The 16,562-nt window shown below is 42.6% G+C and overlaps 1 protein-coding gene across 1 annotated transcript; it reads left to right on the top strand.

Moving 5' to 3' along the window:
• The first annotated feature begins 6,087 nt into the window (after positions 1-6,087).
• On the top strand, positions 6,088-14,076 carry LOC140064167 (gastrin-releasing peptide-like). The gene is made up of 3 exons (XM_072110827.1): positions 6,088-6,690; positions 12,102-12,343; positions 13,804-14,076. Exons 1-3 carry the CDS (start codon positions 6,528-6,530, stop codon positions 13,849-13,851), a joined length of 453 nt encoding a protein of 150 aa, XP_071966928.1. The 5' UTR covers positions 6,088-6,527; the 3' UTR covers positions 13,852-14,076.
• The last annotated feature ends 2,486 nt before the right edge of the window (positions 14,077-16,562 follow it).

Below are 16,562 nucleotides of genomic sequence, written 5' to 3' on the forward strand. Positions count from 1 at the left end.
CTAGTGACCCTTATCTGGTTTGATCAGAAGAGGGAGTTAGCTAACACATTGGGGCTCATTTACTAAGGGTCCGTTGTCCGCACTATCGTCAGAACACCCGACTATTTACGATGTGCGCCGCATTTAGAAAGGGTTTTTGGCGCACGCAATCGGATTTTATGCTCATCGGCGGTGGCTTTCACGCTACACAAATCGGGGGGGCGGGGGGGGGCAATTTGTGTCTCAAGACATGCACTTAAATGCTCCGGGAGGAAGATGGTGAACTCCGACGGACCTCAGTGGGGAAGCGACACATGCAGGAACTCGGGCGCACCATCTTCATGAATCGCGGCAGATGTGGATTCCGGCGGACAACGCACCTCGGGGATCGTGCAGGGACCAGGTAAGTAAATGTGCCCCATTGTACTTTGGAAGGAATGAACTCTGATGACCTCTTGAAAAAATGATCAATACATTAAAAACTATAGCTGCACAAACGTAACATAAACATTTGACACCACTTTTGTCTGAATGTGGGGGGTGGGGGCTGGCTGACCTTTTGAACTTTAGTTAATATCTTCAAAACAAAAGCAGCACAAACATAGCAGAATTGATTGGCACCAGTTTTGTTTGATTTGGGTAATGTGGGAGGGGGTGCTTGACCTCTGATGACCTCTGGAAACTTTTATTAATATTTTAAAAATGATAGAGGCACAAACAAAAACTTCTGCTGCACAACCCAGCACAAATGAAGCAGAGACGTTTGACACCAATTGTGTTTGATTTGAACAAGGTGGGGGAGGGGCAACTTCACTCAGGTATAAAACTTTTGTGGAAAGTCGTTCTGATGCTGGCGACAGGGAAGCAGCAGATCACTTGTGTCTTGAGGTTTTCTCGCAATAGCAGTTGTTCTACTTTAACCCCCTGGTGACCAGCCTGTCCTGGTATAAGATATCTAAAGTCTTTTTGTATTTTTTTTTTTCTATCTTGTCTTCAAAAAGCCCAAACGTTTAAAATTTTTACCATATACTATTGTTTGTATGCTTGTTTTTTTTTTTTGGTTGTTAATTTTTTAATATCTTCTTCATTTTAATGTGCATATAATTTTTTTTATGCCTGTTGGACTATATATTGTGCCAAACACAGGCCATGTTATAACGGACATGACTACATTTCAATTTCTGTAAAATTTCATTTTAAAATTTACTTGGAAACAAAACAATTTAAAGCGAGCCTGTCACCTGGTATGTCATTTTTAGCTAGTGTCAGGCTCTAATTGCCTATGCAATATATTTGTCAGCATTCTGAATAATTTCAGTTCTTCATAAAACTTTATTTCACATTACCTGGCTCCCTGCCAGCAGCATGTGGTGACTCCTGTGGGTAGGCACAGCTTCAGCCTGTGTCAGTATTGAAATGCATGAGAAGACGTAGGCAATCTCTGGCTTCAGCTTCCGCCCCTCCGGGGACTCCCCACATGCTGCTGGGTAATATGAAATAAAGTTTTATAAAGTAGTGGCTGTATTCAGAATTTTGACAAAGGTATTTTCTACTAATGGAACCTGTCATCAGTAAAAACAAATCACATTCTTGGTGACAGGTTACTATTAACAATTTTTGACACTTTTAGTTAGTCTTTTAGTTAGTTTTACACAGGGACATGAACGTGCCATCATTTCACTTATATTACATACTGCACTGGTCTAGATAAAGACTGGGTCGTAGAGCCAAGTGGTAAATATCCTATTAGGATTTTCTTATAATAAAGTCCTGCAGGCTTCTACCTGTCGATGATATACAGACGTCAGGACCCAATAATCTCTGCCCTGTGCTGCAGTGAATTGTGGTTTGCACCCTGCATGCTGCGGCGCATGCTGCAGCACATGGCGCAGTCTGTCTGTTTATACGGGGTTCACCAAGCAGGTCCAATAATGTTACTGATTTATTGTACAAATTGTTACGAAAGCGGCGATACTAAATATGTGGGGGAGGGGGGGGGTTGGTATTTTTTGTACTTCATTCAATATGTATAGGGAATGTTGGTATTTTTACTTTATATTTAATAAAGGTTTTTTTTAATAAAAAATAGTTACGTGTTTTAAACATTCACATTCTTATTCACCTAACACAGTGAAATACAGATGTATTGCTGCGCATGCTCGGTGTGTTACAGCCCGATTCTGCCAGGAAGCAGGGCTGGCATCAGAGGACATCATGCAGCCTCGGGGGAATCACTGGACCCTGGGGCTGCCATCAGAGGACTGCCCTGGTAAGCGGCACAGGGGTGTCCTATTCACCTCAGATGACCCTTACATATATGGGTCTGTAAGGGATGTTAGAGGCAGGTGTTGGCTGTAATATACAGCTGACACCCGCAGCTTCTGGTACCGGCTCCGTTCAGCAGCGGGGGGTGATCATCTATGCGTGGTCTCTGGTGGTCACCAGTGTTATGATCTCAATAGCTTCATCTGATTCTTGATTATACATTTGGGTAACCAAGTAAATATTTCCAGGTGAAGGACTAATATATCCGCTGTCACTTTATTTCCGAATTCTCGGTAAGATGTCAATGACTTCCATGTAAATGATGAGGAAATATTTGTGTGTAACCATGGCCGCTCAATAATCGGGTCTGTGCCGGAGGTTTATGGCCCAATCTTTCAGTGGTTTCATTCAGTGGCCGCAGCCTGAGCTCATATTATCATAAAGCTTTCATCCCTAGACCCAATCCATCGCTCTCCTCCTCATTGTCAGGAAGGGGACACACAGATACCACAGGCAGGTGTCACAACAAGAGCAGCCGTACAATGTGTTACATAGTATCTGCCCCGCTCCGTCTGTTACTCATCTACCAACCTAATGCCAAGCATCAATGGAAGTTATTGTGTCATTCTACGGGTGACACATGTTATCAGGGAAGGACATAGGATCAGGTTCTGCAGAAGTTTATCCAACTCTATAATATTTCCAGGAAGACAAGTCAAGGTCACGTGTATTTATTCTGTACAAGACTATAACATAGAAAGGGAAGAAAGGAAGAACAGATACTATAATACTGCCCCCTATGTACAAGAATATAACTACTATAATACTGCCCTCTATGTACAAGAATATAACTACTATAATACTGCCCCCTATGTACAGGAATATAACTACTATAATACTGCCCCCTATGTACAGGAATATAACTGCTATAATACTGCCCCCTATGTACAGGAATATAACTACTATAATACTGCCCCCTATGTACAAGAATAGAACTACTATAATACTGCCCCCTATGTACAGGAATATAACTACTATAAAACTGCCCCCTATGTACAAGAATAGAACTACTATAATACTGCCCCTATGTACAGGAATATAACTACTATAATACTGCCCCCTATGTACAGGAATATAACTACTATAATACTGCCCCCTATGTACAAGAATAGAACTACTATAATACTGCCCCCTATGTACAGGAATATAACTACTATAAAACTGCCCCCTATGTACAAGAATATAACTACTATAATACTGCCCCCTATGTACAAAAATATGACTACTATAATACTGTCCCCCATGTACAAGAATATAACTACTATAATACTGCCCCCTATGTACAAGAATATGACCACTATAATACTGCCCCCTATGTACAGTAATATAACTACTATAATACTGCCCCCTATGTACAAGAATATAACTACTATAATACTTCCCCTATGTACAGGAATATAACTACTATAATACTGTCCCCTATGTACAAGAATATAACTACTATAATACTGCCCCCTATGTACAAGAATATAACTACTATAATACTGCCCCCTATGTACAAGAATATAACTACTATAATACTGTCCCCTATGTACAAGAATGTAATATTTTAATACTTGATGTTGTTAGAGATGCTATCCTGGAGTACATAACCTTATAACCCAGCATCAGCATGAAGGATAATGAGGGATTGGTCCTGTCAGACTAATCTGATTAGCTTCTATGAGGAGGTCAGTTCTCGTGACACAGTGGGGCATATTTACTAAGGGTCCCGCGGACGGATTTCCGTCAGGGTTCTCCGACGTTTTCGGGGATTGTGCCGCTGGAACAGAGTTTTAGAAGGGAATTGTGTCGTACATAATCAGATTTTGGCGCATTGGTGATAAAAAACAGAGGGTCGTCATTAATGGCACATTCTCAGATTGGGTTACCAGTGGAGGCCACAGGGGTCAGTATTGGGGCCACTTCTTTTTAATATTTTTATTAATGACCTTGTAGTGGGTTTACACAGTCAAGTTTCAATATTTGCAGATGATACTAAACTCTGTAAAGTAATTAATACCAGAGACGTTAGTATAGTATTACAGAGAGGTTTGTGGAAGCTTGAGGAGTGGGCAGAGAAATAGTTGATGAGGTGTAATGTAGATAAATGTATAGTTATGCACTTGGGCCATGGTAATAAAATGTATAATTATGTTCTAAACCATCAATTACTTTGTAAAACTGCAGCTGAAAAAGACTTGGGGATATTGGTGGATGGTAAACTTAATTTTGGTGACCAGAGCCAGGAGGCTGCTGCTAAAGCAAATAGAATTATGGGATGTATGAAGAAAGGAATAGATTCTCCTGATAAGGACATAAGGATTGTGAATTCTGGTAGAACATTCACGAGGCTTCTGTCCGCACCGATAGACCATTATAGGGGGAGATAACATAGAGAAGATGAGGACGGGGCTGGAGCAGTTTATAGATGTCTGAAATGTCCTGTCATTAGATTTATGGTAACAAAACACAAGTCCTGACACACAATGAGGGTCTTGTATCAGATAATGAATGCAGACAGTCTGCACACAGAACATGTATGGTCTGACTGATGTGAGGGCAGCCTGGACACATCCATTACCCCAGCAAACCCGACCCAACCATTTTGGACACTAAAACCCTCACAAGCCCGAGTTTACTGTCCCAAATCCCCCTGTATTGTTATGTAGAGATTAGTCCAATGAGTGGTAATGGAATTATTTCAGGTGCCAGGAGTACTGGATCCAAGGTTAGTATAAGTCTTCTTTTTCATGTGACCCCGGGCACCACCCATAAGAACCTAAGAGTGGTCTGATTTACTTATGTTAATTGGACTTGTACAATGACCATGTCTCTGCCTGCCCTGATCTCTGCATGTTCACTGAGCATAGCTCTGCCTACCCTTGTCTTGTCCACTGATTATTTCTCTACATGATCTGAATTTGGCTTGCCAACTGACCATGTCTCTGCCTGTCCTTACCTTGACTTGTCCACTTGACCTGTCTGTGCCTGCCCTGACCTCAGCATGTGCACTAACCACATCTTTGCATGCCAAGACCTCGACTTACCCTCTGACCACATCTCTGCCTGCCCTTACCTTGACTTGTCCACTGTCCACGTCTCTGCCTGCCCTGGCGTCGGCTTGTCCACTGACCACATCTCTGCCTGCCCCGACCTCGGCTTGTCCACTGACCACACCTCTGCTTTCCTGTTTAGTGTTATATGTCACTATATATCCTATGCCCGGGTCAGTAGCTTTCCTCTTTACGACGGCCTCAGTATAATCTGACAATACGACCCGTGGACCAGGAAAGGTTGTGCACTCCCGATCTGGACAATATTACATTGCGGAGATATTGACACATTTGACATTTTCTACAGACAAAAGTCAGAATGAAGAATGTTCCTCCATAGATAGAGGTGGGGCTTCACCAATGGGGGTCCGGTGACTCAGCCACACTAACTCAATTATAAAATGTCGTCTCTCCATATGGTGTCATCTGGGATGTTCTCCACATCATCCATTCCGGAGTCCAGTTCAGGAGTAATGAACATTTGGTGAAAGGTGTCAGGTCTTAGATTAGAGGAGAAGGAGGAGATTTATTATTGGAAACAAATAGTAATAAGATGTGAGTGACATGGAGCACAGGTGATATTGGCTTATATGACTCACCTACATGGGGTATCGTAGAGACCAGGTTAGTAGTGGGTTGGGGTCAGGGGGTAGATAGTGTGGGGGAGGTGCTAGACTGATAAGTCCTGACACCAGACCTTCCTTCTTCACTTATAAAGACTGCACAGAGTTGAGGAGACGCTAGAAGAGACAGGATCAGTACTGCACAAAGCTCCTTCTTCAGCACCTTGGACAGCTCTGCGTCTGCTGCACCGCAGGCAGCTGCACCTGCATCCTCAGCACCACCGACAGCTGCACCTGCATCCTCAGCTCCAGAGACAGCTGCACCTGCATCCTCAGCACCACAGACAACTCCACCTGCATCCTCAACACCACAGACAGCTGCACCTGCATCCTCAGCACCACAGACAGCTGCTGCACCTGCATCCTCAGAACCACAGACAGCTGCACCTGCATCCTCAGCACCACAGACAGCTGCACCTGCATCTTAAACTTCTTGGACAGCTGCTCCTGCATCCTCAGCACCACAGACAGCTCCATCTAAGGCTTCAGCACAACTGACAGCTCCAGTCTCCGCTCTAGTCCTCAGCACCAACCCCCTGGACACCCCCCTATACTATATGAAGCAATGGAACAAGCATTTATCTTCTGGAGATACCGCACCCTCTTCTCCCTTATACTCTGCACCTTGGTCCTCTTCAAAGTCCATTCCCAGGCAGCTCCATCCCAGCAGCACCAGGACACAGCTCCTCTCTCCAAAATATACACCAGGGGAAGCCACTGGGCTGTAGGTAAGTGCTCAACCTCCCATTATATACAGTAAACCTTATGTTTTTAGTAGATTTAGAAATTTTTGCATATTTAGGAACAAATAACTCCAGGCTTCTTTACATGGACAGATCAGAACAGGCAGTAAGTGGATGATGTAGGGAGGTGATACCAGACTTGTACAGTGCAATGTGGAAGAGTAACTCTCAGCACATTCCTTATATCCAGATCTGGGCACATCAGAAGGTAGAGGAATATTCATGTCTGATATAGAGAAGGAATCCGCTCCCTTTATAGGTCACATTGAACTACAACTCCCAGCATGCCCAGATAGATGCTAGATGGGAGGAATAATATGACTACTGATCTCTAGGGGCAGGTTGCCGATGTCTGTCATTGATTGTCCGGACCTGAGACTTCTACCAACTATCACAGACTGACAGATATTACAGGCAAGGAGAAGAATACATTGTACAAAACTTGTTTAGAATCAGCCTTCGTTTACATTATTAATTAAAACCAATAATTATTTAAATATTCAGGTACGCCATATATATATATATATACAGTATATACTGGAATAGATACATAGATTTTAGATAGAGTTGATAAATAGATATAGAAGTGCTAGATAGGTAGGTAGATAGATAAGTGATAGAGATGTACAGGCAGCCAGATTAGGAAGATTATTCCCATAATTGAAAATAACTTATCAAAAACATCAAGCAATTAAGTAGAAATAAAATTAAGTAAACAGATATGTAGGAAAAATATAGAAAATACACAGATGAGCGCAGGTATTAAATAGATATATTAAATATTTAAATAATAATGACTAAATATTAACAGATTTAAAATCAAATAAAATGTTTGACTAAAATAATGTTATATTTATATTTGACAGTAGATAGATAATGATTAAATGGAGATCCCTGACCTTGTACTAAGACACCTAATATTGGGTTACATTGTAACTATTGTTATACAATGTAACGATTGTAATATAGTGTATTTTCATTTTAAAATAATCTCCTCCCTTCTGTTCTCCAAGAAGAAACACCTTACCTTAAATACCTTCATAGTCTATATCTAATAATAATTCCTTTATTTACAATCTTATCCAATGTTCTATGTAGTATATACATGAGGATGAAGAATCTGTATAAGGATAGAGAGGAATAACATGATAAAAAATAAGAAAGTGAATAAAACAAATTTATTTGTTACCAGAAAAGTTACTGCATGACAGACGGATATGAAATAAATCTGATGAATAGATATTTAATATTTATTCAGAGATAATATATATTTAGTGTCCTAACCAAAAATAACAAAACAGTAAATAAATAATTGGAAATAAAAACAAAATGAGTTACAATATTTAATTTAACAACCTTTAGATAATCTCTATTAGTCTCCAACCATCTCCTATCTATCTATCTATCTCCTATCTATCTATCTATCTATCTATTTATCTATCTATCTCATATCTATCTATCTATCTATCTATCTATCTCATATCTATCTATCTATCTATCTATCTATCTATCTATCTATCTATCTATCTATCTCATATCTATCTATCTATCTATCTCATATCTATCTATCTCATATCTATCTATCTCATATCTATCTTACATCTAGCTATCTATCTCATATCTATCTTATATCTAGCTATCTATCTCATATCTATCTATCTATCTATCTATCTATCTATCTATCTATCTCCTATCTATCTATCTCCTATCTATTTCCTATCTATCTATCTCATATCCATCTATCATCTATCTTTTTCACGTCCAGCTATCTAAACAGTTTAGATATAACACATTTACTAGATACTAAAGTGCAGGCTCCCCCTCTTTGTTTCAGTTAACGCAACCAATCTGAATTTCGGAAATTTAGCTTTCATAGGACCTTCTATACCTAAAACAACTGTGGCAAACCCTCAGCAGTGAGAAGAGTGTTAGGTCATTGGTATTCACTAGATTCAGGCCCTGAAGGCAGAGGACTTAAAAAGAAATAAACTACAATGGGGCGGGTTTATCATAGTCTGTGTGTTTTTTGGTTGACATTTTGCGTGCATTGGGATATTTGCACCATTTTTTGTTCCAGCAGGGGCTGGGGCTCCTCGTGTAACTCTTTCCTGGTTTGCACCTAATTTGTCCTGCATTTGTCCTGCTTCCGGATGTTTGCGTCTGCTCTAGCATCGAAATATTTGTGCAAAAACACTCCAGTCCAGATGTGTAGGAAAGAGAATGGTAGGAGTTGTGCAAAAATGTGCGTCCATTTTCACCTAAAAAGTCTCAAAAAACCCTGCGCTTCATAACAAGCCAAAACTACAAGAACAAATAAGGGGCAAATAAAAGACTCATTAAAGGCGCAAAAAAAGCTCAAGGAAGGGGAAAAAAGATAAATGACCCCCAAGGAATATTAGAAAATTGTACAACTTCCACAGTTTTCACTGTCTGGTTTCTCTGTTTTCAAAGTTTTTGTTTTTTGTAGAATTTTTTAGAGAATTTTTTTTTAATGATCTTTTCCCCCATATTTATCTCCACAGTTACTAGATAACTTGGTCACACTATATAATGCCCCTGCAGCCCCCCAACATAACATAATGCCCCTGCAATATGCCCACATTATATAATGTCCCTGCAATATGCCCACATGATATAATGTCCCTGCAGCCCCCAACATTATATAATGCCCCTGCAATATGCCCACATTATATAATTCCCCTGCAGCCCCCAACATAATATAATGCCCCTGCAATATGCCCACATTATATAATTCCCCTGCAGCCCCCAACATAATATAATGCCCCTGCAATATGCCCACATTATATAATGTCCCTGCAGCCCCCCAACATAATATAATGCCCCTGCAATATGCCCACATTATATAATGTCCCTGCAGCGCCCCAACATAATATAATGCCCCTGCAATATGCCCACATTATATAATGTCCCTGCAGCCCCCCGACATAATATAATGCCCCTGCAATATGCCCACATTATATAATGCCCCTGCAATATGCCCACATTATATAATGTCCCTGCAATATGCCCACATTATATAATGCCCCTGCAGCCCCCAACATAATATAATGCCCCTGCAATATGCCCACATTATATAATGCCCCTGCAACCCCCCGACATAATATAATGCCCCTGCAATATGCCCACATCATATAATGTCCCTGCAGCCCCCCGACATAATATAATGCCCCTGCAGTATACCCACGTTATACACTCACGGGCCACTTTATTAGGTCCACCATGCTAGTAACGGGTTGGACCCCCTTTTGCCTTCAGAACTGCCTCAATTCTTCGTGGCATAGATACAACAAGGTGCTGGAAGCTCCTCAGAGATTTTGGTCCATATTGACATGATGGCATCACACAGTTGCCGCAGATTTGTCGGCTGCACATCCATGATGCGAATCTCCCGTTCCACCACATCCCAAAGATGCTCTATTGGATTGAGATCTGGTGACTGTGGAGGCCATTTGTGTCCAGTGACCTCATTGTCATGTTCAAGAAACCAGTCTGAGATGATTCCAGCTTTATGACATGGCGCATTATCCTGCTGAAAGTAGCCATCAGATGTTACAGGGTACATTGTGCTCATAAAGGGATGGACATGGTCAGCAACAATACTCAGGTAGGCTGTGGCGTTGTACCAAGGGGCCCAAAGAGTGCCAAGAAAAAATTCCCCACACTATGACACCACCACCACCAGCCTGACCCGCTGATACAAGGCAGGATGGATCCATGCTTTCATGTTGTTGACGCTAAATTCTGACCCTACCATCCGAATGTCGCAGCAGAAATCGAGACTCATCAGACCAGGCAACGTTTTTCCAATCTTCTACTGTCCAATTTCGATGAGCTTGTGCAAATTGTAGCCTCAGTTTCCTGTTCTTAGCTGATAGGAGTGGCACCCGGTGTGGTCTTCTGCTGCTGTAGCCCATCTGCCTCAAAGTTCGACGTACTGTGCGTTCAGAGATGCTCTTCTGCCTACCTTGGTTGTAACGGGTGGCGATTTGAGTCACTGTTGCCTTTCTATCAGCTCAAACCAGTCTGCCCATTCTCCTCTGACCTCTGGCATCAACAAGGCATTTCCGCCCACAGAACTGCCGCTCACTGGATGTTTTTTTCTTTTTCGGACCATTTTCTGTAAACCCTAGAGATGGTTGTGCGTGAAAATCCCAGTAGATCAGCAGTTTCTGAAATACTCAGACCAGCCCTTCTGGCACCAACAACCATGTCACGTTCACAGGCCACAAATCACCTTTCTTCCCCATACTGATGCTCGGGAGAACTGCAGGAGATTGTCTTGACCATGTCTACATGCCTAAATGCACTGAGTTGCCGCCATGTGATTGGCTGATTAGAAATTAAAGGAAACCTACCACTTGAAGTGGCAGGTTTCAGAAGAAAATACCGGGCACCAGCTCAGGGTGAGATCAGGGTGAGCTGGTGCCGGAGCTTATTTTTGTTAGTGTTTTAAACCGCGGTATCGCGGTTTAAAACACTTTTTAAACTTTATAGCCGGCGCAGGGAGGTACTCGCTCGGCGCTTACCATGCGCGCGGCTACATAGGAAGTGAAGGCGAGCCGCGCGCATGGTAAGCGCCGAGCGCGTACCTCCCTGCGCCGGCTATAAAGTTTAAAAAGTGTTTTAAACCGCAATACCGCGGTTTAAAACACTAACAAAAATAAGCTCCGGCACCAGCTCACCCTGATCTCACCCTGAGCTGGTGCTCGGTATTTTCTTCTGAAACCTGCCACTTCAAGTGGTAGGTTTCCTTTAAGTGTTAACGAGCAGTTGGACAGGTGTACCTAATAAAGTGGCCGGTGAGTGTAAATACCTCTGCAACACTATGTAATGCATCTGCATTGCCCCCACTTAATGTACTTAATGACATATAATGCCACTGAAGTGCCCCCACAGTATGCTATGCCCTTTCAGTAACCCCTTGCTCATTCATTGCCCCCACATATATAATCTTCAGCCATTCCCCTATATAATTCCCCTGCAGTGCCCCAACTCGGTATAATGACCCTGCAGTGCCCCACAATATATAATGTCCTGGTAGTGCCCCCAAACTAATATAATGCCCATGCAGTGTCCCCTCACTATAAAATTCCCCTGCAGTGCCCCACACACTATTGAAAGCCAACTCAGTGGCTCCCACAGATTCCCCTCGTCCTCGTTCCCTCTGAGCCACCAGCAGAACTTATAGAATCCGTATATGAGTAGTGATAATACTGAAGGGTCCCCTGTGCACATATACAATACTTCACAGGTGACATATAGGACCAGAGCAGAAGACACTGGTGACTCCGGTACATTTCCCCTCTGGATGAGATGATCGGGGGCTCCTGATGGTCCTTCTACTGAACTGTCTCCTGCTCTTCTGTCCCCTCCAGGACACCTGATGGGTAAGAAGAGTCTAGAGGAATATCCTTATATGTATGACGGAGGAGCCGCAGCCACCGGCTACATGGATGGAGACAAGTCCCTGGAAGGGTCCCAGCAATGGAGAGACGCCCTTCTCAGCTTACTGAAGATGCTGGAGACCAGTGACCCCCGAAACTCCCAGTCCATGAGAGACACAAAGTTACTGAACAGGAAATTCTGGGAGCTGGGGGACAACAATAACTATAAAGAGGTGAGAGCTTGTCTGATGCCACCATCATATGTCACAATAAGATAGATATGGACCCTTAGCCCATCAGAGGCGTCCAAGCAAGACTGGGGGGTCCTAGGGTCTTAGAAGACCAGGGGCACAAGGTGTAAGACATCTCCCCTCACCCCTGCCATCAGGGGCAGCATCTCTGTAAGATAACCCTGGTAACAGCTCTATGTCTGATAACTAGTGACCACAGGGGGCGCCTTCTCTGATCACAGTCATTACCTTCTTCTCTATCCGGCCCAGACCACCAGGAAGACTTCTCCCACATCCCACTACTGACCCTCAATTCCCTCTACTCATTAATACTACCTATCTACAGCACTGATACCCACATTATTTCAAAGATTTTGGTTACTTCCTTAAATTGTTCCTTTGACATAAGACAGGAGATAACAAATCAAAAGCACAACCAGACTTACTCAATAAAGAACAATTACAAATAAAGGAAAGAAATATGCTGCAGTTTCCATTCTGTGATGTACAGTACAGCAAAGGAATAAAATCTGCCTGCCTGTCTCCACCACTAGGGGGAGCTCCCTGCTTAGGAGTTACTGTACTACTATTAAACATATTGGATGCTGTATATTACAGTCTGTGGTTAGCTCCCCCTAGTGGTGGCTACAAGTAAACAGAACTCTATTGACTATACAGACTGCAGCCAGTGTTAGGTATTGTCCCTGGAGAGATGTGTAATCAGACCTCTGTGTATGTTGTTAGTAGCAGCAGAACTGTGATATATGGATTTATATTCCGGTATTGAAGCTGCTCTAACTGCATTAGGGGCGTATCCTAACACTGCTGTGCATTTACCTCTCTGCCGCCAGTGTTAGGCTTTGGCCCTGAAAAGATGTGTAATCAGACCTTTGTGTATGTTGTTAGTAGCAGCAGGAAAATGAATAACCTATTATTTATGATGGACTTTCACAATCCTAATGATATAAACAACATGCACTAAGGTATGCATACAACATACAAAGCTCTCCAAGGACCATACTTATCACCACCTGCAGAGAGCACAGAGAACAGCAGTGTGAGGACAGCCCTCGGTGCACTTGGAGAAATTACAATTCTGCAATATAAATCTATATGTCACAGTTTTGCTGCTACTAACAACATATACAAAGGTATGATTTCACATCTCTCCAGGGACAATACCTAACACTGACTGCAGAGATGACAGATCACAGCATTGTGAGTACACATACTTAGTGCACTTGGAAAAATTACAATCCTGGAATATAAATACATATTTCACAGTCCTGCTGCTACTAATTACCTACACAAAGTTATGATTACACATCACTCCAGGGACAATACCTAACCCTGTCTGCAGTGAGCATATAGCACAGCAGTGTGAGGACCCACCCCCAGTGCACTTGGAGAAGTTACACCTTTGGTTGGTACATCCCTGTTCATAGCTGTTTGTATCTTCCCAGGTCTTGGATTACCTGTACCAGATGATGAAGGAGAATGCACAGAGCTGAGGGATCGGACCCCGGAGGAGATGTGGCCCCACATGTGATTGTACCAGATGCCTGATATATAATTTCTGTAACTGATACTTTGTGTACATGGTGCGTTTCCTAGTGATAACCTTACGCCCCCCATGTTTCCAGAGCACGGACTTACCTGCCTGATGTGTAAATACCGCTCTAGGAAGGTTCTTGACTATATTTTATCACCAATGACAAATTTATCTCTTTTCTTTGTAGACACGGAATATTTTGACATTCACAATAAAAAAAATCTTCAAAGAAAGAATTTGTGTCGTGTTCTGGAGCAACAGACTTTAGCGCACATTTAGCCAGTTTGACGTTTGACTTTTGCTCTGTGTCCGATAAGACAGCAAAAATGTGACCCAAAAGGGGCGTGTTCAGTGAAGGAAGTGAATTGAGAACAGGAACAGATGGGTGAAAGTCCTTTTCAGTAAAAAATTGGATATATGGTTTGGATGGCCATGAGCCCCCAAGAAGATTTGGGCACTGGGCGTGGCCTACATTATAAACCACTACTGTCTAGTACACAGATACGATGTGAAAGAAGAGAGTCTAATCTTTAAAATGGCATCAGGTCGTTCTAGTTGTTATAGAGTCCAAGCTATAAGTATCTTAGGTGATGCTTCCTACTCCAGCCTCTAAAGGTGACTCATCTCAGGCAAAAACTGATTCTTCGCAGGACCTCTGCATATGACTTTGGTGGTGTTTTTTTTTACATGATGGGGCTAGTAATTTAATAGGGTGACAGTGTCCATTAGTAATATTATGAATTCTGTATTCCTAACTGCAGCTGATGGGTGCCACGTTGCTCCGATCCAGGAACCACCCAATTGACAGTATCTTATTAGCATAGTTTCAAGTTCCAGGCTCAATACCCAATATGCTAATTAGATTGTCAACAACAACATTGATTGTCTCAGACTAGAGGGAAATTTCCAACTTCCTTCACACATAAAGCTGATTACAATGTGGTCATTGGAATCGTTCACTTCATGTAGGGACCTGAGCGGAGGTTGTATCCAGCCGCTTCTCTTCCAGTCTTCAGAACAGGTTATAAAAGCAGCCGAAACTTAACAAAGGAAAGACTATGGGAAAAATGACTAGACATGGATTTGCACTATATCAGTCTAAAAAAAGAACTGGAAAACAATTAGACAGGGGTGGCTGGAGAGGTGGGCAGGGGTTAAATAATGGCTATTGGCATATAATAAGGAGGGGGTTTGGGGACATAATGGCTACTGGATTGTAATCAGCGGGTGGGGGTATAATAATGGCTCTTGGACGGGAGAAATAATATCTTCTGGTATATTATAAGGGGGTAGAATAATGTCTCCCAGAGAGTAAATGATAGGAGAAGGGAGGTCACTCCTGGATGGTATATCAATAAGGGGCTCCCGGACAGTATATTATAAGGGAGAGGGGCTCTAGGTCTATATATTATAGGGATGGGGGGCCTCCGGGATGATATACTATGAAACGGGGGAGCCGTATAATAAAATATTGCTGGACAATTGGAGGCTGCTAGATGGAATATTTAGAAGTGGGGGCTGCTGAACAGTTTATAAACTAAATGAACTATTAAGAGGGGCTGCTATGTTACATATTAATTACTGGGGACACTAATGACTACATATAGATTGGTTTGGGGGGCTGCTTTGCTACATTAATGGCCTGTTGCAGGATTGTCTATAAATTGATGGGGTTCTCCTTTGCTAAATATTAATTAACAACAGGATGACATTGCTGTATGTAAATTAGGAGATAGTTTCTATCTCTGTGACATTATACTGCAAGTGACTGTGGTGTTTTTAGGTGCACAGTTCTGTGATGTGCTGCACGGAGCCGAAGACGTCTTGTGGTCTTACAGACTGAAAAGATATTGAAGTTCTGTAACTTTCAGAACAGATCAGAGGTAGAAGCTCCGGAGCTACGACTGAGTTATATAGTAAGTGATGTCTATATGTGCTTTATGGCAGCCCTGGTGTGCAGTCATTGGGGGTAATTTACTAAGGGCCCGATTTGCATTTTTGTGACGGTTTAACCGAATTTCCGTTTTGCGTCGATTTTCCCTGTATTGCCCCGGGATTCTGGCACACGCGATCGGATTGTGGCGCAATGGCGCCGGCATGCACACAACGGAAATCGGGGACCGTGGCCGTAAAAAACCTGTCGGATTCGGAAAAAACGCAGCATTAAAAAAAAAAAGTGTTGCTTGACTCACGCTTACCTTCACCCACGATGGCTTGGTGAACTCCAGTGCATTCCGATGCTCTTCAGCGCAGCAGCGACACCTGGTGGACGTCGGAGGAACTGCCTTAGTAAAACCCGGCTGGACCCGAATCCACTGCAGAGAACGCACCGCTGGATCGCGAATGGACCGGGTAAGTAAATCTGCCCCATTTTTTTGGTGCTATATAGTAATGTGCAGTATATTCCTAGCCAGGGTTGGACCGGCCCAGCAGAGTACCAAAAGATCCTCCGGTGGGCCCAGAATCTGACCCAGTACTGGAACCAGAAGTATTGCAGAAGACAACCCAATTTGGAGACTTCTACAGTCTGTTTTCTAGAAGTTGATGGAAGGTGGGCCCCCAGCATAATTTATTTGGTGGGTCCAAGGAACCCTAGTCCGAAACTGTTCCTGGCTGGTATATATTTATCTATGAGGTGTATTCATTTCTGCAATATTATTAGTATTGTAC

The sequence above is a fragment of the Engystomops pustulosus genome, chromosome 1, assembly GCF_040894005.1.
Source record: "Engystomops pustulosus chromosome 1, aEngPut4.maternal, whole genome shotgun sequence".
Taxonomy (NCBI): Eukaryota; Metazoa; Chordata; class Amphibia; order Anura; family Leptodactylidae; genus Engystomops; species Engystomops pustulosus.